This window comes from Hordeum vulgare, chromosome 4H (assembly GCF_904849725.1).
Source record: "Hordeum vulgare subsp. vulgare chromosome 4H, MorexV3_pseudomolecules_assembly, whole genome shotgun sequence".
Taxonomy (NCBI): domain Eukaryota; kingdom Viridiplantae; phylum Streptophyta; class Magnoliopsida; order Poales; family Poaceae; genus Hordeum; species Hordeum vulgare.
The window spans coordinates 292262268-292288313 of NC_058521.1; the positions used below are offsets into that span (position 1 = coordinate 292262268).

At 43.2% G+C, this 26046-nt stretch overlaps 1 protein-coding gene across 1 annotated transcript; it reads right to left on the minus strand.

Moving 5' to 3' along the window:
* Nucleotides 1-1406: 1406 nt before the first annotated feature.
* Nucleotides 1407-24203, minus strand: LOC123450464. Its single transcript, XM_045127702.1, has 3 exons — nt 24108-24203; nt 2155-2499; nt 1407-2050 (listed from the first exon to the last, which is right to left on the minus strand). The coding sequence occupies exons 1-3, from the start codon at nt 24201-24203 to the stop codon at nt 1685-1687; spliced, it is 807 nt and encodes a 268-aa protein (XP_044983637.1). The 3' UTR covers nt 1407-1684.
* Between the last annotated feature and the right edge of the window lie 1843 nt (nt 24204-26046).

A 26046-nucleotide genomic window follows, 5' to 3' on the forward strand; every position in this document is an offset into this window, starting at 1 on the left:
CTCGTGAGGATCACTGACCCGGGTTGTTGATTAAATATCCATGGGGTCCGAAAAGTCCTTCTGCAATTTTATTAGGTTGTTAGGCAATTGTAGTACAAAGTTGGACCTTGCCAGACCAGTATTAACCTAAAACGAATTATCAAGGGGGCCCCATAACAACCACAATCGTGTTAGGAGCACTCAATTATGGAATAATACACCGGTAATCGAAACTAAGGGGGCAAAGGTGGAACAAAACACCAGGCTAGAAAGCGGAGCCTTCCACCTTTTACCAAGTATATAGGCCCATTAAATTAATTAGCAGTTATATGGTGATATAACACGGAACCCATGTTAACACATGGAAGCAACTGCACCTGCAACTAGCAACGCTAACACATGGTTAAGCAAGTGGTAACATAGCAAATGAGTGGTTTGCTAGGTTGTGGAAAGGTTGAAGGTTTCATGCCAATGTTGAGAGGCTGACATTTAACAGGTGATAGGAAACGAGACATAACGAATGAAACGAGACAACTAGCATGGCATTGATAATAATGGTATCTAGGGAAATGATCATCTTGCCTGTGATCCCGTTTGGAAGAAGAACGAATCCGTGAAGCAGACGAACTTACGTAGTCGAACGGATCCTCACATTCTGTCACGCTTGTGGAACTCTATCGAGACGAACAAAACCAGAAACAAGAATCAACACACGATATTCACCACGACACATGCACGATATGACGCACAACCAAATATGATGCATGTCCAATTCAATTATGCAAGGCATGTCATGACTATTCACACAATCGAACACTACACATTAAGTGAAGCTCAATATGCAACGAGTTGCATATTGACAAAACTCCACATACGATTATTTAGTTCACTACCGTTTAGGTACACGGCAATATTAAATGTTGTTTAAACATGGCACGAGGTGAAGCATGTGATTCTACACGTCATACTAGACGGTTACACATATATAGCACATCCGAAGAGATACGGGCCACACAAGATCATATGACATGGATGCAACATGCATGCAAAAGAAAAATAAAAACACAGGGTGAAAATAAAAAAGCACTGGGACGACCATCTGCACTAAAGTAGTCATACAATATGGGATGGATTCGGTCTTATATAAACCACACGTGCAAGTTGGTAAAAACCGAGACAACCAAAACAAATAAAAATGCCGGGTGTACTGGATTCAAACCCAGGACCTCGCGGTGGAGTCCGAATTCTCTAGACAACTCGGCTACATACTATTTGTGATATAATTTGGGATCTTAGTTAGATTTATCAGAACTACATCAGGGTGCAGGTGTGGGTGCAAAACAAAGTAAAATAGAACGGACCATGACCAAAACATGCGCGATCGGGAAAGACTGCTACGATAGCCAACTCGGAAAAACAAATGCTTCTTGACTGAACTAGTGCCAACTTTGTATTACCTCCACGTGATAGAAACGGATGTACAAAAAGAAATATGATTCAGATACGATGCTCACAAGGAAACAAAGAGGTTATAGCTTCAGAGATGAATAGACGGGGTTGTATCTTCCTCGCTCAGAGGTGGAGCTCCATGGCGGAGGGCGCACGGAAGGAGGGGTCCGACTTCCTAAAGAGAACACGGGCGGGCGATGGGACGGTGAGGCGGAGCTCCACCACCGGGGACAGAGCTGGGTGCTGGGCATCCATGTCATCCGATGCGGCTGTTGCCCCTGGTACACCACAAAAAGAGAGAGAGAGAGAGAGAGATGGGCAAGAGAGAAGGAAGGACAAGGGAAGGGAATAGGAAAGGGACGGTGCTCATCTGCTGGTCTGGCAACCGAGGCGCGCGCAGGAACGGGGTGCGTGCTCGCTGGTTGGCGCGGTTGAGGAGTTCCTCCCCTGCTGGCTTGCGACAGAGGGGCAACGCAGATGAGGTGGCTGCCTCGAGCGCTGGACGAACGGGCGCGACGCTGAACCGGGCGAGGAGCAAGGCCACGACGGGCATGGAGCTGGTCTGACAAAGGCAACACACAGAAACAGGAGCGCGGGTCTCCATGGCGGCAACTCCGAGCTCCTGAGATGGCAGCCATGGCGCTTGGTTTGAGAGAGACACATGAGAGAGATGAGGGGAAAGCATGGGGAGGAGGAAAGCAATAGCAGGGCGCGGCTCCGCTTGACCTGCTGTTGGCTGGAGGCGACGCGGGGATGGCCTGGAGCAGCTCTGGCAATGACACGGTTGGTTTGAGGGCGCGGCGGTGGGCTAGATCCAGCTCCGGCTTGAGGATCGGAAGCTATTCGGGCGACTGCCTCTGCGGGCGTTGGACACGTCCAGGGGAAGTAGGCTCGTCGCGGTGGCCAAATGTTGACTACTCGAGCAGGCCGAGGACGAGGGGATCGCGGAGAGGTGTGCGACGGCGCGCTGGTTTGGCTCGGTTGGCAAATCAAGGAGGTGGGTGGATGGGACAAATCTCCTAGGAAGGAGGGGACTCGCGGTGGAGGCTGCTGGTGGATGGGACAGATCTCCTAGTTTTTAGGGTTTGGACCGATTTTGACTAGGGACAAATCTCCTAGTTTTTAGGGTTTGGACCGATTTTGACTAGTGGACTAGGCTTAGGTTCATCTCGACCCTCCGATTTTTAGTCGGACGGTCGGAAAAATTATGTTAGGATGATCAATGGACAAACCAAAGACGGTTTGCGGTATAAGGGGGTTAATCCGGACCCAACGGTTACGACTGTGTGTTTCGGATACTGCGAGGTTTTTGGACTAGGTTGCGTGCAGGTTGGTGCACTGTGTAGAGAGGGTAGACGAAGATGAGGGGGAAAACGGGCAGCCCGGCATCGGAGTTTTAAAATACCAAAACGTCACACAATTGACCGGCTAAAGTGTCGCCATAGGTTTATAGGTTCGCGTATCAATCAAACTCCAATTGCGACGAAATTTGGCATGCGATCTACCTACAATAAAATAAGACCGCACGTCAAGTTTCAACCAAATCCGAGAATGTTTTATACCCACCTTTAAAAATAAGATTTAAATGATGCCGCGGGCGCGTGCTCGTGTGGTTGGTCTCGAAACGGCCAACGACAAAAACGGAGAGAACCGGCAACTACTAGCGATGCAAGTTTTGAAAACTGACAGCAACGAAGTGCCAATGCTATGCAGATGACGTGCATGATGCAATTATGAATGCGACAACCAAATAATCATAGGGCGGCAATGGAATAAAAGGGGAATCTTCTCGAGCGTCGGTCTCGGGTTGTTACATAGTTCTCGCGCAGCACAGCCTCGGTCAGAACATTTCAGCTATGAAAGTTCTCATGTCACTCATGATCCTTAGAGGTAGGCGATTCGCACTGGCGAAGACCTAACTCCTGAGTGAGAGAAAATTCCTTAGAGACTAGAAGATCTTCGTCTCTGTCATTGAAGAATTTAACTAAGCTATTGAACATTTCCAAAGGCTTCATCCGAAGGGATTGTATGTGTAGGCTTTGAGATGAGCATCACTTGGAAACTTTTCCTTAGTTTTACATCGACCCCCTTTAACAGTACGGTGGTCCTATGACACAAATTACAGAAAATGAAATTGTGAAAACGGAAGTCTTCATGCTTCAAATTCTTCACATCGATTTCTTCACGGACACACCAATTTGCTCACTTTCAAAGTATTCAGAGAAAGCAGCAAAGTCTTCACCCGAAGACATACTGTTTTAGGGGTTGATATTCCTCGAATAACTCAAAATCTTCAGTGACTTATAGAGCCTGTGTACACTCACAAACATATCAGTCTCTTAACCTATAAGTCTTCAATACACCAAAATCACTAAGGGGCACTAGACGCACTTACAGTAATATGTGATATGTATTATTTTGGTGTAAGTGCTCATGCAGAAGCATTCCTTGAACAGTAATATGTGATATGTATTATTTTGGTGTAAGTGCTCATGCAGAAGCATTCCTTGAAAGATGCATGATTAAGAATATCCGACAAACAATAGCGCTGCACTTTTTTGTGTACATTGTTAACATATAGTTTCATGTGCTCCATGCAAGTTACTAGACTCTTAAAGGTAAAAATTGATATGTATTACAGTATAACAAATAGTTTAAGTTTCTTTGAACTTTACAACCAATACATAGTATATCACCATGTAAGTAGAGCAATACTATATTTTGCAATTTCAAAACTTGACGTCTAGCATTATGGCGAAAAGCAATACTAATGATCAAAAGAACAACACGAAAGGAGGAATTAGCATTGGTGGCATATGGTCCACTAAAAATAAATACTAATGAGAAAACAGACAACACAAAAGAATTTAGTTGATCAACTAGTAATAGAGTTTTACAGGTTAAGAAGCATCAGGAAGAGATGGTTCTCTTGTCCCTGATTTTTCCTGTATATTAGATAAGGATTTAGAGAAATTAGGCAGTAATGGAGTTCTATGTGATTCAAATTATGTCTGTAAACGTACTTTAGAAGCTTCTATAACTTTTCTTCTCTAATTATTCAGAAGTACAATAAGCATGTGGGCACCTTTTAGAAAAATTAATGATATCAACAGTGCAATACACTTGTATTATAGTTCCCAAAATTGCATAAACTCTCCTGGCAGAATTATTTTTTCATGAGACTATATTATTTCTATAAATACTTCGTGAAATATACTAATTGTCATGCGGATCTATCTTTGTGCTTATTACCACTTCTTCCTCCTGAACCGAGACCTAAACTTTATCGAGACATGACATTGAACTTTTACTATTCCATCCACATTATTAACATGTCTCTAAATATATCTTTATAATAGAAATATTCTTTGTCAAAGGCGTCTCCCGGAACAATAGAACTTCAATTTGTTGGTAGGAGTTAGAGATCTTGTCCACCTCCACATTTGGTTATCCTCCTTATTTGAAACATGGTGTAAAGTTTCTTGGGTAGTAAACATGATTTACGGTACACATTTTCATGAAGTGAGCTTCCATGTAAATGAGGAGACTAATTGTGGTGTCCCCTTTTTTCAAGCAACATGAACCAAGAGTAATATTTCACACTAGGTGTCGGAATGTGTTAAGGGTCATGTGGAGTCTTGTATCCATGTGGTGTTATCACTCACCAACAACTAATTGTGCCACCCTCCTTAGAGCGGAAGCTTCCACCACCATCTCCGAGGACATCTTATTATGTGATGAGCATTATATTCCTCATCGCACAATATTTGCAACGATGCGGTGTTGAATTTATCCACATACTTTTGCACAAAAGTAAAACATATATATGATGTGAGGTTAGTCTTGTTTAGCATGATCTTAGCACAAATTCTTATGCTTGATAGCTGTCCATTTTGATGATGTACTTCCCACATTCTTAGATAGGTCCATTAGGATATTGCTGCTAAAGATTTTTGAGACATGAATGTTGCCGACACTACTCCTTCATAGCTTTTTGATTCTATTTTCGCTATATATTTTTTGTTCAGGGTATATCCAATTACTTGATGTTCGTGCTTGGAGGGTTTGTGGTGTTGGTTATCATAATTTGTGGAAATTAGTATGGAAAGGTGTTCTCTTGAATTTTAAAATTATACATGGGCACTTACCAGACTAGAAAAATGATTTATTATTAGACAACTGTCAATGTATGTAGCTATTCATTTTTGCAATCCATCAACAAAAAATTCTATTATCTTTATTACTTATCATCAAGGATCACTGGACATATGATAATTGAATGAATCAAGTTCGTTTCATTATGTGTTGTCCCCCTTCGTCAGAAGTGTTTTTTGTTTCTTATTTGGATGATATGTAGAAGTATTCAACCCTGCATTTTTACCCATAACTTGGTTATGTTAATTAATATGGAATTACATGGAACTTATAGGTTGACTCGATTTGGGCTTTTTGTACATAGCCAAATTCAGATCCATAGTGAACAAAAATGTACTACTTTTAGAAGTAACTTCATAATTTTTTAAGATAAAAACACATATTAATGTAGTTAACTAAACTAATTATTTTTCATTTATATAACCTTACAAGTTGGATACACACAGTTCTTGTGGCACGAGCGGCCAACTAGGATAACAAACTAACGAGTGCATGAAATTTTGAAGATGCACGAGGGATGTGTCATCTATCATATATGCAGAACAGACCCAGCCTCATGCAAAAAAGTATCCCACGGCTTTTCTAGGGAAATGGAAGTTCATATAGTGGATATTGGTAGTTGGTTGATCTAATTATCTTATATACAGCTCAAAACACATAGGAAGCTCATGTCGAAAGACTTTTGACAATGTGTGTACATGGACAACAAGGCACCTATGGGACCATTGTTTTCCTGCAACATTATTTTTTATTTTTATTAGTATGAACTGTAGATATATTTTTTGTTGGACATCTTCATTGGTGTAATGCACCTAATCTGTAAGCATTAGGGTTCATTCATTGTGTTCCTTTTTCTGGTTTTTAGCGAATGTGTATTCATGTGAGTCGATCGAATACCTTCCTTTTCTTGTCTTTAACTGTCTCACACATGTTGCATATGATTTTTCCATGTACATCACGGTGAATAATTTTGTTTATGTTGTGATTGTGGTAAATATTCCTTCGTGTTGGTCACATATCTCATCTGTGTTGGTCCCCTAGAGCATGTTAATGTTTAGTTTCGAAATTTTCGTCTATCAATGAAAATATAAATAAAATAGACGTATATGGCTCGAGTTAGTTTGCTCGAGACTATTTACTCATGGATTATAATAGCGAGTGGCTTAAAATTATTACCACTGCTAGAGACATGCCAACCGATGAAAGAAGAACATAGTTGTACCTTGTTGCTGACTAACTATAAACAGAAGAACCCTAAAAATCTCATTATTGAGTTATAAATTTAGATGTAATGGTATTTGATTTTTAATGAAGAAAAATGATTATTGTTTCTTCATTCATTTTCATGTGGCAATGAGGCATGGAGGACATGGGCCAGGAATGCATCACCGCAAGCTCATGGTATGGAGGCGCACGTCTCATCCAATGGAAAAGCACACTCAAAACAATCCCTAACCCTTCATGGATCCATTGCCACGGCAACGAGATCAACATCACCCACCACCACCAGCAGCACTACCACCACTGAGTAGTAGAAGGTATGTCCTAGTGCTTCCCCGAAATGTTTCCCGCCTATTGAGAGGCCACAAGGTGTTCTAGCAGTGGGTTTTAGCCAAAAATGGAAGCCAAGAACACTTCTCAATTTTGATCATGGACATGATATTGTGGTCGCAACAATTCTTTTTCAACGAGAGACAGATGGAGTAGCCTCTTCTCAGTCTTTAGTTTCAGAGGCGTACCATGGGAACTATTTAGAATAGCTACCATAAAATTTTGACAAGGGTGGTCATTGGGAGAAGGGACCTGACACTGTAGTTGATTCTCGTGCCACGGACGTGTGTAGAAGATTGTTGTAGCAAGCATATAAATAAGTCTGCAAAAAATATAATGTTGTGTAGATATTGTTCTACTATATATCCATTACTATGTTTTAATAATATGCGTAGTTGAAAAGTGTACATGTGATACATGAAGAGTAATATAAGGTGAAATGAAACATGGTCGATAAGGCTACGTGATTGATTTGGCATAGAAGATGTCAGTGGTGGGAGCGGACATGTTATAGAAGATGTTGAGGGTGTGAAAGTGCAGTCATGCCCTTAATTGTGTTTTGGTGTTGCTGACAACACACATATAGATAACTAATCACTAACCCCCTTTAAGCTGTTGTTAATGATCATGTGTTGATAAGGACAAGCTCATGTGCTAACAAGGACAAGATCAAGATAAGCATTCATGAGCACTACATGCTTAATTCTTGTGGATGTTCACATGGTGGAAAAATGAAGATGAATACATAAGCTAGGCTTTCCACATTGTGTATGGGAGAGCTACTTGAAGACTTCATCATGTCTTGCTTTCAACTTTAGCCAAGAAGGAACAACAACATCAAGCTCAAGTGAAAGGGCTAACTCAAAGATATCAGTTCCTTTGACGTTAGTGGTGCGGAGTGATGATCAGCGAATAAAAGTATACACTCAAGTATGGATCATCAATACCATTTTATGATTCTTGAGTCTTTAGGGATCCCGCACTATTAAGAGGGGATCACAGGTTTTGCGGTGAACTTGCTCAAACTACATCTCTACTTTTTTGCTCATACCACATCTCCACTGCTCTACTTTTATCTGAAAACAGAACCAATGCCTCGGACATCCGGCTTCCTCCGGACGTCCGAGGGCCGGACGCCCGACCACTTCGGAAATCCCGAACCTTATACAAGAGAAATCCAGAGTCAAATAACTCGGACTTCCGGCTCCCTCCGGACGTCCGAGGTCCAGACGCCCGACCACTTCGGAAAACCGAAACCTTGCACCAGAGAAATTTGAGTCAAATAACTCAGACTTCCGGCCTCCTCCTATCGTCCGAGGGCCGGATGTCCGACCTCCTTCAGAAATCCGGTGCCCTTGAACAGAGCCAATGTCTAGGACATCCGGCTCCCTCCGGACGTCCGGTCCTTGTTCATCTATACAGTGGTTCCTGATATATATACATCTCTCGGACGACCGACCGCTGTCGGACGTCCGACCCTTGTGGGCGTCCGGACATCCGAGAACTGCCGGATGTCCGACCACTGTCGTACTTAAGTGACCCCAACGGTCACTTTCCCCTCTCCACTATAAATACCCCCTCCCACTTCGTGAGAGGGGGCCTAACACAACCATATCCTCATAAGAACACATTTCTACCTCACACACATTTTCTCACACCAAATCTTAGATCCCAAGAGCATTTGTGAGCCCCTTTGAGAGTTGTTCCAATCAAAAGATAGATCGTCTCCCTCTCCTTCTCTCAACCCAAGCTATTTGAGATTTGAGCAAGTTTTGAGCATTCCCCGTGATCTTGTCACTCTTGGAGGTTGGAGTCTCCTAGGCGGTAGGAGTTCTTCGGAGAGGAATCAATCCGTGTGATTACCCCCCGGAAAAGTTTGTGAGGGTTTGGAAGCCACCTCAAAGGCTTACCACTAGTGGTTGAGAAATGCCTTCGTGGTGTTATCTCAAAGGGAGAATAGGTCGAGCCTTCGTGGCGTTGGTGTGCCTTCATGGTAACATCCACGTCTCTAACGGTGACTAGCTTCCCTCCAAGGAAGTGAACATTGGGATACATCTTTGTCTCAGTGACCTTGGTTATCCTTAACCCTAACTCCTTACTTGTGGTTTACTTGTGTTACTTGAGCATACATACATTGCATATTGTTTGTGCTCATTATATTGTGCTGGCTATTTCTTTGTACAAGATTAATCGTTCAAGCATACCCTTTATATCCACACGTTCACACTTGCAGCTCTTGATATATCGTGTGCTATAGTGTGATCTAGTATCTTGTGTCGTTCACCTACTTGTCGTGTGATATAGCTCAAGTAAGTTTGTGTAACTTACTTGTGCTTGTTAGTAACCGTGTTGTGTCCATCTTGGTAGATCGTGTTATTGGTGCACGTTGCGGTGCCTATTGCATTTAGGATTTGTGCTTGAAAAGTATCCTCTTAGTTTATTTCCGCATTAGGTTTAAGCCAAATCCGAAGAAGTTTTTAAATAGCCTATTCACCCCCTCTAAGCGTCATCGTGGTCTTTTCAATTGGTATCAGAGCAAGGTTTCTCTTTAATTAGGTTTCACGACCTAGAGAGTATCGATGTCGACTATTGGATTAGTGCACAATGACACCTTTGACTTTGATGGCACAAATTATACCCTATGAAGAATTCGTATTCTTCATCACTTTCGGACCATGGGCCGAAATACTTTACGAATTGTTCTTGTAGGGATTGCTGACAAAAAGGATGATGCATCTTCATCTACTAATGAAATGTATCTTGATTGTGAGGCTTTTCTTGCCATTCATCGAACCATAAGTCCCGAGGTGTTTAAGTCTATCTCGACTTGCAAGTCAGCTCATGAAGATTGGACTAAACTTGAAGATTTATATGGTAGGTCCAATCTTGATGAAGACGATATTACGATGAAGGAGTTGGTGCATGAGCTCTTCACTCTTTTCGATCATAAAGAGTCCACCACTACTTCCATATCCGATTGCTTGCACACCTCAGCATCTTCAATCTCACAAGGTAATGACATGGTGAGTGAAGAAATATATGTTGATGAAAATGTCATAGCCTCTATGGACACGAGCATATCTAGCACCACATGTAGTGTAAATTATTGTGCTGATAGGTCACGCATTTCACCTAAAGATCCCTCGACAACTGCCTGTGTTGATATGCCTGCTATCCGGTGTCCTCTTGATCAAAATATCTTGTTTCTCCCTAGTTGCTCTATGACTAATCATTTAGGGGAAATCAAGAAATATGAAGTACTTTTGACTAAAGAATCTGATTCACCAAAAGAATCATCATCAACTCCTCCAGTTCACATGTGCCTCATGGCAAGAGGTAATAATGAGGTATCATCTTCCCTGTGCAATAACGATGATATTTGCGATAAGGATGATGATGATGACTTGACTGAAAATATCTATGTGATCAGTAAAGTTCTTCATAAAGCTAAAAATAACGCTCTTCAAAGATTCCAAGATGTTCTTGCTTACTTTGAAAATTGTAATGATTCACTTAATCATGAACAAGCTCAAAATGAACAACTTGAACATGAACTTGAGAAGAGTCATCAAGCATGTAGAGACTTAAGATCTTCAAAAGAAGAGATTGAAGTTGCTCATGATAAACTTAAAAAGGATTTTGAGGTCCTTCTCCTTGAATGCAATAGCGTCAAGGGAGAGCTCATCAAAACCTCTAAGATATATGAGGAGCTTCAATCTACTCATGAGAAGTCTCTAACTGCTACTTACTCCTCTCATATTGTTGATGATACTTGTACATCTAACTCTGCCTCATTTGATGTATCAACATTGAAGGAGAATGTTGAGCTACGTGCTCAACTTGATTTACTAACTAGCAATTATGGGAAGTTGGAAGAAAACCATGTAATGCTCTCAAGCTCTCATGCCGATCTTCTAACATCCCATAATGTGCAAAAGTTAGCTCATGAGGCTATCATCACCAAGGTAACACCAAGTGAGCCTCATATGGACAATGACACTACTTCTAGTCAAAGTACTATATTTCCATGTGCTAGTCCTTGTAATTCGTCTACTCATAATGTTGCTACCTCGTGTGATGAATTACTTTCCTTGCCTTGTTGCTCTAACACTGAAGCTTACACTTCCTCTAGTACTTGCGTTGATACTAACCATGCAGAGGAAATCGAAGAGCTCAAGGCCCAAGTCACTTCTTTGAAGAAAGACTTGGAACAGTGTCATGAAGGGATGCCCACACCCAACAACGTCCTATGTGAGCAAACATCTCCGAGTGAAAAAAATGATGTTGGAGTAAACTCAAACAAGAACAAGAGTGGCCTAGAACAAGTTAAGAATTCGGCCAAAATCATTTGCTTCAAGTGCAAAGTTAAAGGGCACCATGTTAGATCTTGCCCTCTCAAGACGAAGTCTCAAAGTCACAAACAACAAGGGAAGCGGCCACAAACTCAATGACATACTCAGCTACAAGTTGAAGGAAGGCCTCTTCCCAATAAGACCCAAGCCAACACTCCACGAGGTGAGAAATCAACCGGGAAGAAAGCAAAGGGTAGATGTTGCTACTTATGTCGTGAGAAGGGTCACGTCGCTTCGTCTTGCACGAGAGGTAACTTATCCAACCCAATCACTATTGATGATAGCTATTCCCTTGGGAAGGATAAGGTTGGCAATGTGTTTGCCAAGTTTGTTGGTACTCAAAATGGTGTCAAGAAAAGAACCATTTGGGTTGCCAAGCCTATTGTGACTAACCTCTTAGGACCCAACGTAGTTGGGGACCAACAAGCTCAAACTTGATCAATAGGTGACCTTGGAGGACATTGGAGACTTGGATACACAATGAAGATTTGAGGACTCTTCATCATTTGTATTATCTCAAGCCAAGTCATTTGGATTATCGAGCCCATATCCCATATCCAATGTGCCTCTTTGCGGTAACTTGTACTTAAATTGTTTACATTGAAAGTTGCCTGCCCCACTCCTTCTCATGTCTAGGTTTGGTACCTAGCATGTACTTTGACATGTTGCGCCTACTAGTATGATTGTTATGTGTTATCTATCATGTGTAGGTCGTTATGTATGTCATATAGTTGTGTGTAGTCCTGATCATTACTTGCATCCTAGTTGCACCGTTGTGTGGGTCCTTTGAGACGTTAATAACTCATCACATTAAGGGGGAGTGTTCTGCTCTACGCACATCACTAACCCAAAATGTGTATATATGTATTGGAATCCATCTAGTATTCACGGTGCAAGATTATCCAATCAATTCGTTTGATGTCAAAGCCATCCGAAGTTCAAATTGGCATCCACTTATCAGCTTAGTTGGATGATTGATTGCCTTGTATGATAAATACATGGATTATCACATTAAGGGAGTGTGATATGTTTTGTGCACGTCACATCCCCTGGTAAGATAAACCATCCGATGTATGCCACTCAGAATCTACCACATGGGGTTATTCTATAACTGTGTGTCGTGTCATGCTCCACATGTCTTAATTCGCATAATAACCCTGTTGGTTTCTAAATCCCTTAGATGTGCGTGAGTATGACGTCCTACTACACCAATACTCATGGCTTAGCCGCTAGATCGTACCTAAAAGAAGGGCATAGTTGATGCATGCCTTTCAAATTATTTCTCTACACTATGATCTAACTAATTGTGATGTTAACGTATGACATCTAAACATTATGCTTATGGTTGAACTCCCATATCACACTTGTGTGAGTATAAAACGATCTTTGTGCTCGTTTGGCATCTACCACCACTGATAATTCTAAATACCATTGTGTTCTCTCACACATGGTATCTCTGGCTTGGTAGTGTTTTTCATGGTCATTTTATTTTGGCTTTGTCTTCATTTGACCTACATAACTTGCCGAGAAATTCATGTGTCTCCCGGTAATCTCCCATGCATGTCTTTGAGCTTCTACTATTTATTTCATAATGTTGTGGGAGTTACAATCATATTACCTACACGTATACATCTACTGGGTGAGACATGCATGTAAGGTTGTGCAAAATGCATACCTTACATGGTTTGATGCTTTGACCGGTTCATGTGTTGAACTTGGGGTGCTATCATATGTTGATTTGTCACCCTGATCCATTTTGGACGACATGAATGCTCTGTAATTGACAATTATGTGTTCATTTGTCCAAATTGTATATCCTTGGATTTTGATAGGCTTGTGTAGGCATATCTACTATGTGTAGATGCACATGCCGTGTCTATCATATCTTTGATCCAATATATGTATGTGGTAAATCAGACGTATCCATTAAAAGGTTAACGTGTGCTTGAAAGTAAAACTTATATCTATGTGCACATAATTGAGTGATCTTACCCTATATATATTGTAGTTGGACTAACTACTTCGGACCCAATAAGTTTGGGGACCATATTGTGCTTAATTGGTGGTTTAGGTACTTTGGAGAAGCATTGCTATCTTGACTTATTCTCAGAAGAAGATGGTGCTGGTCACGAAGAAATTAGTGTCAAGACAGGACTCGGCTACTTCTACGCCATACCAATGCTTTTCCGGTAACAAGTATTTACTTCATGCATGTATAACATTAGAGTCAACCCTGTGTAGGTTGCATCATTGCATGAACGTAATACTTTTTCCACTTTGTAATTTCCTGCATGTCCTTGTCAATCACACTGATGAAATGCTTAGTGTTGGTGTTCTCTTAGCACTTCATGGTCATATGAATGAGACAAATTTGTGCCATGGCCCTTGTATCATGTGCCTTGCTCTTATAATAGGATAACTTGTGCATGATTCTATGCACTCACGCGTTTGACCGTATTTTGGACCCACACTTGTCATAGTAATAGAATTAGAAGATTTACATCATACCATGTCCAAAATATGTTAGTTGAGAGGCCCTTGGTTGCTACACATGAGAGAATACTCCGTATCACCTCATCATCCAGATCCCAGAAATTGCCTCTGCCTACTTCTCACTCGGTCGTCCGACGAGTCTCGGACGTCTGACGGCTAAACACACTCCGAACGTCCGCCACATGTCGGTCGTCCGACGGCTGATGCTCTCTGGACGTCCGACGCCTGTCGGACGTCCGACACTTCGGGAGCCTCTATAAATAGAGGGGCGCGGGCTGGTCCTTGCCCTAGCCCCCACGCGTCCCCCTTTCTCATAGCCGCCGCCAGCTGCCTGAGGAGCTCGGCCCTGCGACCTCGCCGCCACAGGGGCCCTGCCCCGCGATCTGGCCATTCTCCTCCGTGGGATCCTTCTTCCATTCTTCTCCTCTCTCGATCTGCAGGTATCCTCTTGGTCTTTCTCGTGATTGGTCCCCCTTTCTCACTAGTTCATATGTTCGTTCATGTGTTTTGACCGTGACTATTCCCCATTGGGTTTCCAATCGTGTAGGCCTTTTTCCATCATGCCCAAGATTAAGCACACTGCCCGGAAGAACTCTGCTGGTTCATCCGCTCGTGCCCTTACTGGCATGGGGTCGGATGACTCCGATGCACCACGCCGTCCCTTCAAACGGCTCGCCTGACGTCCTCCTAAACAACCCCACTCCTCGTCTGATGGCTCTGACTTCGAGGATGAGCTTGCAGCTGAGGAACGTGCTGAATACGTTGCCGTTCGAAAGACTATGCCGAAGCCGGGGACTCGCAGGCCCTCATATATGCCACCGCCTCCTCCTGAACAGCCCGAAGGTGATGCTCGTCGCTTCTCCCTTGAACCTCCTCCTACTTTAGGTCGTGAAGTCAAGGACTTCACCAAGGTTCCTAAGTCTTCCTACTTTACATTCCGCCGCGATGTTAACCAATTTTCTGTTGAACGTGACTCTATGGACTCACGTTTCCGCACACACGTCCAAGCGGATATCTTTTCTACTGTCATCGTTCCTAAGGGTCTCTCAGTCCATCATTATATTGATCTTGAGCATATTCGCACTCACCCGGAGAAATACCCGGTTGCCATTGAGCTCATTGAGTCACCGGGGCTCGCTGCCCCCTTTGCTTTTCGGTGCGATTTTAACAGTGCCGCTATTCATCAATTTTATGCCACGTGTTTCTTTGGCTCAAACAACACTGTTAGCTGGATGACTTCTGATGTTGAGTTCAGAGCCTCTTATGATGAGTTTATTGCCGCACTCGGTTTCCCCGACTCCGGCTTCAAAATCCATAAGAATGATCCTAACCATGCACATAAGCCCATTGAGGCGTGTGGGCTTCTCCTTAAACCACTTCGTGAACTTTATGCAGACAAAGGGATGAAGGATCTTAACCAAGTATCCATCTGGCGCTCGCCCTTCTTTATCATTTTTCAGTGTCTTATCCGCACCATCTATCCCAAGATGGGTGATAGGGGATCCTGCAGCAGCTACTGTATTGATATCATGTCACATTTACACGAGTTCCCCAAGCGCAAGATTAATGTGCCTCACTTTCTCTGGCATGAGATTCGGCTCGCTAGTCTTCAATACAAGCGAGCCTTCCCTCATGCCCCCTTCATCCAGGCCTTTATTCACCATGTTGTTGAATTCACTGTTGCTCCCACTCACACGCATCACAAGTGGGTCATTCCCAATCACATGGCGGATGACTATGCTCCTAAGAAAACCTCATCCACCTCGACTCACCGCACTTCTGCCCGGTCAGCAACCCCTTCATCCAGCTCAGCTCCTCTCGGCCGCTTTGCCAAATTCATTGGCAAGGCACATTCTTCCATGATGAAGGCTTTCTCTTTCCAGTGCGGTCAAACTCATGATGTGGTTTCTCGCCTCATCTCCTCCAAGAATGCCCTAAAGGCTCGTCTGAGAGACTCGGGCGCTCTTGATGTGAGTGACGATGAGGATCTTCCTGCTGCTCCTCCTTCTGACTTTGGCTTCCCATCTGGCCCTGAGTGGGCTGATTTCCTTCACGAGGCTGGTGGCAGTGGCCTGCCTGATGATGATGATGTTGATGATGGTGATACTTGAGTATGTGGTAGCATTGCCGGGTTCCTTCCTTTTTGGTCCTTGATGCCAAAGGGGGAGGACATTGTCTTATCTTAGTTTCGATTTTGGTTTCTCTCATAATGTATGGTATGATGAAGTATGTCGAACTTAATGATGTTTTATCATGTAACGATACTTATGGATGATGTGTTATGCCATCACTTATGGATGATGTATTGTTAAACTATCATGTGGTGATGAGATATCATGATATTATCGTTGTGTCATATGATGATGAGTTTTATGCTATCCTATTGATTCATATGATATGCTTTGATTCATATGATATGCTATGAATTATGGATGATGTATTGTTAAACTATCATGTGGTGATGAGATATCATGACATTATCGTTGTGTCATATGATGATGAGTTTTATGCTATCCTATTGATTCATATGATATGCTTTGATTCATATGATATGCTATGAATTATTGATTCATATGATATGCTATGTATTGTTGAACTATTATGGTGTAATGTTATATCATGCTATTATCCTCCAAGCACGCATTAAGGGGGAGCTCCCACACTTACCTATTTTACTATGCATATAATCAGGGGAGCTTCATAAGCATCGTAACAAATCTCTCCTAAGCCACACATGTTTATTACTATTTTTGAGTGCTATATGTATGTTGTCATCAACTACGAAAAAGGGGGAGATTGAAAGTGCAGTCATGCCCTTAATCGTGTTTTGGTGTTGCTGACAACACACATATAGATAACTATTCACTAATCCCCTTTAAGCTGTTGTTAATGATCATGTGTTGATAAGGACAAGCTCATGTGGTAACAAGGACAAGATCAAGATAAGCATTCCTGAGCACTACATGCTTGATTCTTGTGGATGTTCACATGGTGGACAAATGAAGATGAATACATAAGCTAGGCTTTCCACATTGTGTATGGGAGAGCTACTTGAAGACTTCATCATGTCTTGCTTTCAACTTGAGCCAAGAAGGAACAACAACATCAAGCTCAAGTGAAAGGGCTAACTCAAAGGTATCAGTTCCTTTGACGTTAGTGGTGCGGAGTGATGATCTACGAATAAAAGTATACACTCAAGTATGGATTATCATTACCCTTTTATGATTCTTGAGTCTTTAGGGATCCCGCACTACTAAGAGGGGATCACAGGTTTTGCGATGAACTTGCTCAACCTACATCCCTACTTTTCTGCTCATACCACATCTCCACTGCTCTGCTTTTATCTGAAAACAGAACCAATGCCTCGGACATCCGGCTTCCTCCGGACGTTCGAGGGCCGGATACCCGACCACTTCGGAAATCCGGAACCTTATACCAGAGAAATCCAGAGTCAAATAACTCAGACTTCCGGCTCCCTCCGGACGTCCGAGGGCCGGACGCACGACCACTTCGGAAAACCGGAACCTTGCACCAGAGAAATTTGAGTCAAATAACTCGGACTTCCGGCCTCCTCCTATCGTCCGAGGGCCGGACGTCCGACCTCCTTCGAAAATCCGGTGCCCTTGAACAGATCCAATGTCTCGGACATCCGGCTCCCTCCGGACGTACGGTCCCTGTTCATCTATACAGTGGTTCCTGATATATATACATCTCTCGGACGATCGACCGCTGTCGGACTTCCGACCCCTTATGGGCGTCCGAACATCCGAGAACTGCCGGACGTCCGACCACTGTCAGACTTAAGTGACCCCAACGGCCAGTTTCCCCTCTCCACTATAAATACCTCCCTCCCACTTCGTGAGAGGGGGCCTAACACAGCCATATCCTCATAAGAACACATTTCTACCTCACACACATTTGCTCACACCAAATCTTATATCCCAAGAGCATTTGTGAGCCCCTTTGAGAGTTGTTTCAATCAAAAGATAGATCGTCTCCCTCTCCTTCTCTCAACCCAGGCTATTTGAGATTTGAGCAAGTTTTGAGCATTCCCCGTGATCTTGTTACTCTTGGAGGTTGGAGACTCCTAGGCGGTAGGAGTTCTTCGGAGAGGAATCAATCCGTGTGATTACCCCCCGGAAAAGTTTGTGAGGGTTTGGAAGCCACCTCAAAGTCTTACCAATAGTGGTTGAGAAACGCCTTCGTGGTGTTATCTCAAAGGGAGAATAGGGTGAGCCTTCTGGCGTTGGTGTGCCTTCGTGGTAACATCCACCTCTCTAATGGTGACTAGCTTCCCTCCAAGGAAGTGAACATCGGGATACATCTTTCTCTCAGTGACCTTGGTTATCCTTAACCCTAACTCCTTACTTGTGGTTTACTTGTGTTACTTGAGCATACATACATTGCATATTGTTTGTGCTCATTATATTGTGTTGGCTATTTCTTTGTACAAGATTAATCGTTCAAGCATACCCTCTATATCCACACGTTCACACTTATAGCTTTTGATATATCGTGTGCTATAGTGTGATCTAGTATCTTGTGTCGTTCACCTACTTGTCGTGTGATATAGCTCAAGTAAGTTTGTGTAACTTACTTGTGCTTATTAGTAACCGTGTTGTGTCCATCTTGGTAGATCGTGTTGTTGGTGCACGTTGCGGTGCCTATTGCATTTAGGATTTGTGCTTGAAAAGTATCCTCTTAGTTTATTTCAGCATTAGGTTTAAGCCAAATCTGAAGAAGTTTTTAAATAGCCTATTCACCCCCCTCTAGGCGTCATCGTGGTCTTTTCAGGGTGGCACCGGGGGAGACTAGGAGGTTGATGGGTCCGGTGGAGCAATGCGATTATGCAGAGCATGTACTGGGTTCCATTTCTGGCCAAAGAAGAACTTATGAACGGTATGTGCGCAATCCATTCATTCTTTCATTTGATCCTTACTTACTCCTTTGAACTTATAGTTGTTTTACTTTGCACATACACATGGTTTTGATGGAACTATAGATTTGGTGACACTAATTGCAATAGGGAATATCATATATATCCATAAACTTCACATGTTGTTTTTCTGCGGAACATGATGTTCGCTTGTTGAATAGGTTAAGCAAGACCAGGACATAATTTCATGCCTAGAGTTTGATTTATTTGCTAACAGTGATCCAAGTTCTGATTTGTAAATGCAATATGATCTTCCATGTATACAGACTGAACAAAATATAGGCCAAAGTGGAATGTCAAACATTAATTTATTCTATAAAGTGATATGTTTTCTACAGGTGTAGAATAGCATATGTTTTCCATTGTATAATCTCTTAGCTGGGATGGTCATTGTTGATATCCTTGTGAAAGTTGGCATGCTCTTTAGCACAAACCAACTCACAGTACTAGCTCGGGCAATGCTTTATTCTGTGAACTGTATTTTCTTTCCAAAAAAACACTAGGTTAAAAGCCTATTGCAAAAGGTTTAGAAGCAAAATATTTACAAGGGTTAGATTTATGCAATTTACATGGGGCTATCAAACATTAGAGATCCATGCATCGAATTATTAGTATTTATGTATTCTAGCTCTATGGATATTAGGAGCATTAGTTCTGTTTAAGTATTGCATTTATAAACTTTAATATTTATATATTACATATGAAAATATCAAGTAATTATAAATGCCATTTACGATCACCAATGATCTTACAAGATGACTGATTTCATGGCCTTGAAAGAAGAGATATCCAAAAATTTGAGCCAAGAAAAGTAGATGGGGGATGTCCAAGGTATGAATAGTAGGTGGGAAAGGGTTGAAATATTTTGTGTTGCCATGGTTCTTAAATGGAAGGACATATGCGTTTTGTTGTAGTAGTTTCTAAATGGTGCAGTAACCTGTGCGGTTTCAAGTGCCTAATTTTATGTGTAATAGTTTACTAGGGAATGCGTAATGCAATCAAGTGTGATTGTAGCATCTTGGAATATGGGAACAAGATCCTCCATGTGTTCTAATTTATTAAATCATAATAACAATAGACATACTTGATGGGGATATGTACCTAGGGTAGGGTCTTAAGCCTGATCTACATGCCGTACCCAAGGACACTACATTGTAGAACTTAAAGATTACAAGGAAGACTCCGCCTGAAATCTCCATGGCGCATGAGCAAGGAGCATTGTAGAACTTAAAAATCCTGTCGAGTGAATAACATCTTATTCACTCGAGAACTTAGCTCTGAACAAGTCTTCGTCTATGTAAAAAAAATATCCCGAGTGACGAGCATTCCTCTCACTCGGGGGCTTAGCCGCGAACAAGTTTTCGCCTAAGTTGAAAATCCTGCCGAGTGACTAGCATCCTTTTCACTCGGAAACTTAGCTCCGAACCAGTCTTCGTCTAAGTTAAAAATTCCCCCGAGTGACAAGCATTCCTCACACTCGGGGCTTAGCTGCAAACCAGTCTTCGTCTAAGTTAAAAAATACTCCGAGTGGTGAGCGACGCTCTTACTCGGGGACTTAGCCGCGAATAAGTTTTCTCCTATGTTCAAAATCTTGCCGAGTGAATAGCATCCTATTCACTCGGGAACTTAGCTGCGAACCAGTCTTTGTCTAAGTTAAAAATTCTCCGGAGTGACGAGCATTCCTTTCACTCACAAACTTAGCTGCAAACCAGTTTTCGCCTAAGTTAAAGATCATGTTGACTGAATAGCATCTTATTCACTCGAGAACTTAGCTACGAACCATCTTCGTCTAAGTAAAAAAAATCTCCCGAGTGACGAGCACTCTTCTCACTCGTGGGCTTACCTGCGAACAAGTTTTCGCGTAAGTTAAAAATCTTGTCGAGTGAATAGTATCTTATTCACTAAAGAACTTAGGTGCGAACTAGTCTTCGTTTAAGTAAAAAAAAACTACTGAGTGATGAGCATTTCTCTCACTCGGGGGCTTAGCCGTGAACAAGTTTTCGCCTAAGTTGAAAATCCTGCCGAGTGAATAGCATCCTTTTCACTCGAAAGCTTAGCTGTGAACCAGTCTTCGTCTAAGTTACAAATTCTCTCGAGTGACGAGCATTCCTCTCACTAGGGGGCTTAGCTGCAAACAAGTTTTTTCCTAAGTTAAAAATCTTGTCGAGTGAATAGCATCTTATTCACTCGAGAACTTAGCTGCAAACCAGTCTTTGTCTAAGTTAGAAACTCTCCCGAGTGATGAGTGCTCCTCTCACTCGAGGACTTAGCCGCGAGACAGACTTCGCTTAAGTTAAAGGTTGTTCCAAGTGACGGGCAACACTTTCAGTCAGAAACTTAGTTGTGAACCAATTTTCGCCTAAGTTGTAATGAGCATCAATCTCACTCGGAAACCAAACGAACTTAGCCAAGCAAAACAAAAAAAAGAGCAAACATGCAAATTTTTCTGTATCAGACCCCCGACGATGCAAGCACTCGACAATGGTCTCGGGGACTACACCGAGTGGGTGCACTCACCGTGCCCCCACTAGACCTACTATAACTCGACCAGGTCCAGCCTGTCGAGTGCCAAACGACTATCAAATCAAATCTATGACACGTGTCAATGTCACCGCCATTAGACAGCGGTCTCGGGGACTACCCCCCACTAGGTGCACTCAGCGTGCCCCCACTGGACCAGAAACCACTTCATTAAGACCTGATCCACTCGAGAAGAAAAGAAGCAAGTATGCACCAAAAGAAAACACTTACACCAAGTGGATGTAGAGTCAAGATGGACATGAATTCAATCAGAAATGAACTTAGAATCGCACTTACTCAGACCAATTTCAAGTCAGAATCGATCAGGGTGAATGACAAAGACTCCAATGGATGCATACTTCTGTGAAGCCCTAAAATGCATTCGGAATTTGTGTGACTTATCAGAATCTGCATCGACCCTTTTTCACTCGAACCCCGACCCATTCGGGGGCTAATGATGGGGATATGTACCTAGGGTAGTTTGTTAAGCCTGATCTACATGCCCTACCCAAGGACACTACATGTATGACTTAAAGACTACAAGGAAGACTCCGACTGAAATCACCATGGCGCATGAGTCACTCGACAGAACATCCAGTCGGAGTACCAGAAGCCTTTCACTCGGAAGTCTTTCACTTGACAGTTGCCTTTGACTCGGAAGAACCAGACGTCCGTCGATCGCAGAAGATCAGAAGCCACTCTAGGGTGGCCAACGGGCAGGATTCGACTGGTCGTCATAAGTAGCATTTATTACAAATGGATGTAAAAAGTGCTTTTCTTAATGGTCCTTTAAATGAGTTGGTCTATGTCAAACAACCCCCGGGATTCGAACATCCCAAGGTCCCCAATCATGTGTACAAACTTAATAAGGCACTCTATGGCCTTAAACAAGCCCCACGTGCGTGGTATGAGTACCTTACTGAGTTGTTACAAGATCGTGGGTTTGAAATTGGGAAGATAGATCCCACTCTTTTTACCAAGAAGGTCAAATGGGATTTGTTCATATGCCAACTATATGTTGATGATATCATTTTTGGTTCCCCTAACGAATCTTTCAATGAAGAATTTGCTGCACTAATGACCGAGAAATTTGAGATGTCAATGATGGGTGAGTTGACGTTCTTCCTCGGGTTCGAGATTAAACAAGGTTTAGAAGGGACCTTCATCAAACAATCCAAGTACACTCAAGACATGCTCAAGAGGTTCGAGCTAGAGGATGTCAATCCGGTCAAGTTTCCCATGCCAACCAGATGCAAGCTTGACAGTGATCCCAATGGTAAAGCAATGGATCAAAAGGTATATCTCTCCATGATTAGATCCCTTCTTTACCTTTGTGCATCTAGATCGGATATCATGTTGAGTGTAGGGATTTGTGAACGATTTCAATCTGCACCAAAAGAAAGCCATTATATGGCTGTTCAACGAATCTTTCGATATTTGGCTCATACCCCAAACTTTGGCCTATGGTATCCCAAAGGAGCAAACTTCAACCTAGTGGGCTATTCTGACTCAGATTGGGCGGGAGACTGTGTGGAGAGGAAGTCAACTTCTGGAGGATGTCAATTCTTTGGTCGTTCACTGGTAAGTTGGTCTTCAAAGAAACATAATTGTGTCTCACTATCTTCCACCGAAGCTGAGTATGTGGCAGCTGTGAGTTGTTGTGCAAAGTTGCCATGGATGAGGCAAACTTTAAAGGATTACGGTGTCACTTGTGACAAAGTGCCTCTTCTATGTGAAAATCAAAGTGCTATCAAGATTTCCCTCAATCAGGTGCAACATAGCAAGACCAAGCACATTGACATTCGCCATCACTTCATTCGTGAACATATCAAGCGAGGTGATATTGAGGTTCAGTTCATCAACAGTGAAGAGCAACTTGCAGATATTTTCACTAAGCCCCTAGATGAAGCAAGGTTCCGGGAGTTAAGGCATGAGCTAAATATCATTGATTCAAGTAATGTGGATTGAAACGAGGCACTTTGCACCTCACTCTGCATTATATCTTGTTCTAGGTGTAGGCATGGACAAAGGGGGAGTGTTGTTCTGTCAATGAACTTTCCCTCCCCCATTATGCATAAATCGATCAAGTCTTTCACTTTGGCCATTATTAAATAGCACTTGTGCTTCTAAGATGAGCATTGGTCGTGAACCCAAGGATAATTCTTCGTGGTGTCATACCTATGTCTGAAACATAGCTGGCTCCAGCCACCGCCCACCTTTCTCTCTTGTTGTATAAAGGATACAAAATGACTAGTGAGTATATCTTGCTGGTGTTACCCTTTTCTCTACACTGACTAGTCGTTGCCCACATCATTTCCATGAAGTCCTAAGTCTCTATGTGCTTTTCTGGCGCGGTACTACCGCCAGGGGGAGCGGTACTACCGCCAGGGGGAGCGGTACTACCGCCAGAATCCCAGCCTATCGTGGCTTGTTAGGGCTTTTTAGGGCTGTCTCAAGGGGAAGCAGTACTACTGCCGGGGGGAGCGGTACTACCGCTACGACCCCAGCGGTACTACCGCCAGGGGGAGCGGTACTACCGCCAGGGGGAGCGATACTACCGCTATGACCCAGCGGTACTACCGCTTCGCCCGTGACCTGAGGGCTATATAAAGGGGGAGGGGGCGGTTTTCTTGCCCCTGTTTCATCTTCTTCGTGGTGCTCTCTCCCTCTACCCGAAATCTCCCTGCTTGGATCTCCTTCTGCGGAGCCTCCCCTATCTTTACAGTTGGAGGGCTTGTTCCCCTCCCTCTTTCTCCTTCAATTGCCATGATTCCGGTACAACTCCTCCCCTTCCTCTCTTGGTTGGTGTGTTTGTTTCTAGGGTTAGGAGCTTGTTGCATTGGATCCATGGATATGCTTTATGCTTAGTTTTTGTATGGAATGAGGGAGAAATCTTAGGAGATTTTAGGTCTAATGTTCTTCATTGCAAATATTTTGACATGCCCTAGTTCTCCATGTTTTAGATCTGGTAGCTCTTACGATACATCTCATGGATTTGATCTAAACTTGGAACCCATTGACTAGGTTTGTCTCCATCTAGATGATCTAGAGTTCCACATGTTTTAGAGCTATGGTGATTCTTGTGATAAGTTAATCTGTTAGCCGTGGATCTCTTGAAATGAATCTAGTATTTTTAGTTGCTTCAAATCTGACTAGATTTGAAAGTCCACCCCTAGCGGTACTACCTCTAAGGAGGCAGCGGTACTACCGCCATCCTGGAGGTACTATCGCCGAGGGGCAGCAGTACTACCGCTAGCCCCGCGGTACTACCGCTATGACCCCAGCGGTACTACCGCCAGGGCGAGCGGTACTACCGCCAGGGCGAGCGGTACTACCTCCCCTCGGCATTTTTTTGATTTCCCTTGGCAACGTGTGTTACTTCTTACGATTTTGAACATTGCCATGACTCCTTTTGTCGCTCTTTTTGTGTGTGTGTCTTCTGTGTCACAGGTGGTTCTCGTCGCTCGAATGTTGTACGTGACACTCACTCAAAGAAGTACCGCAATCCAGATGCTCTAGAAGGTTCCGCAACTTCCAGTCTGAACCCTACAAATAAGTCATTCAAGAAGGTTGCTAATAAGACCAAAGGGCCCAACGTCCGCACTATGCCTCCTAAGGACTTTCAGGCACTCCGTAGCCGTGACCCCTATGTTAATGAAAAATCTCAACTCAAGGGCTGCGATCATGTTTGGTCATGGGAACAGGCAATGATCTTTCGTGACATCATCGTGCCCTTCAAGAAGATCTATGTCCCAGTGCAGTGGATCGACATCGCTCACCTTCAGCGGCATCATGAATACTTTGGTGAGGCCCTCACCTTGGTTGAGAAGCTTGGAATTGCGGAAGTCATCACCTTCAAAAATGGCTTCGATCCAGATCTTGTGGCCCAGTTTTATGTCACCGTTCACTTTCACTCAGATGTCGAGCGCACCATGACCTAGATGACGTGTTGTCGGAAGTTGACTCGTACCTGGGTGGAGTTCATGCAACTCCTGAAGGTCGACGACAAGGGGCAAGAGACTGTTCTTGGGTTGCGTTCTCATGCCCCATCTACGTCTACCTCCACCCCCAAGGACAGGCTGCAACATCTTTACGTAAAAAAGGGTGTGCTCCCCACGCATCTGGATGTCATGCATCGGATCTTCCGCAACACCCTGTTCCCTCGTATTGGCAACAAGGACGAGGTGCATGGATATCTGGCGGAGATGCTTCTGCTGTGTGAGGAGGCAAGGACTAAGGACACCGCGCCTCTCGACATATCTGTTGTGATGTTCTGTGAGCTCTAGAATTGCATCATGAACCGTAAGGTTCCCATCTACGGGCCTTACCTATTCGCTTTTATTCAGAAGAAGTGGAAAGACACCTATCTGGACGAGGCCCTCACTGTTGAATCTGACTACTTTGTTCATGATCCTATCAAGCTGCATCAAAAGGACAAATGGGCCAACATCTCGACTTCTGCTCAGCTCATTGAGACTGACACAAAGACTGCTGCTGGAGGAGGACCTGCTTGGCATATCCGCTCTTCTGCTATGCCATCTTGGGCTGTGAAGTTGAAGGATCAGATGAAGACTCTCTTTTGTATGCAGGCAAAGGGACAGTATTAGTCTC

Excerpts from the sequence above, each read along its gene's own strand:
- LOC123450464 (XM_045127702.1), bottom strand. The coding sequence starts at position 24,203 with ATGGCAATTGAAGGAGAAAGAGGGAGGGGAACAAGCCCTCCAACTGTA. Across the intron at positions 2,500-24,107 it reads TCCAAGCAGGGAGATTTCGG|GAGATCTGTCCCATCCACCA; the intron begins GTAGAGGGAGAG and ends CCTAAAAACTAG. Across the intron at positions 2,051-2,154 it reads TCGCCTCCAGCCAACAGCAG|GAGCTCGGAGTTGCCGCCAT; the intron begins GTCAAGCGGAGC and ends CTGCCATCTCAG.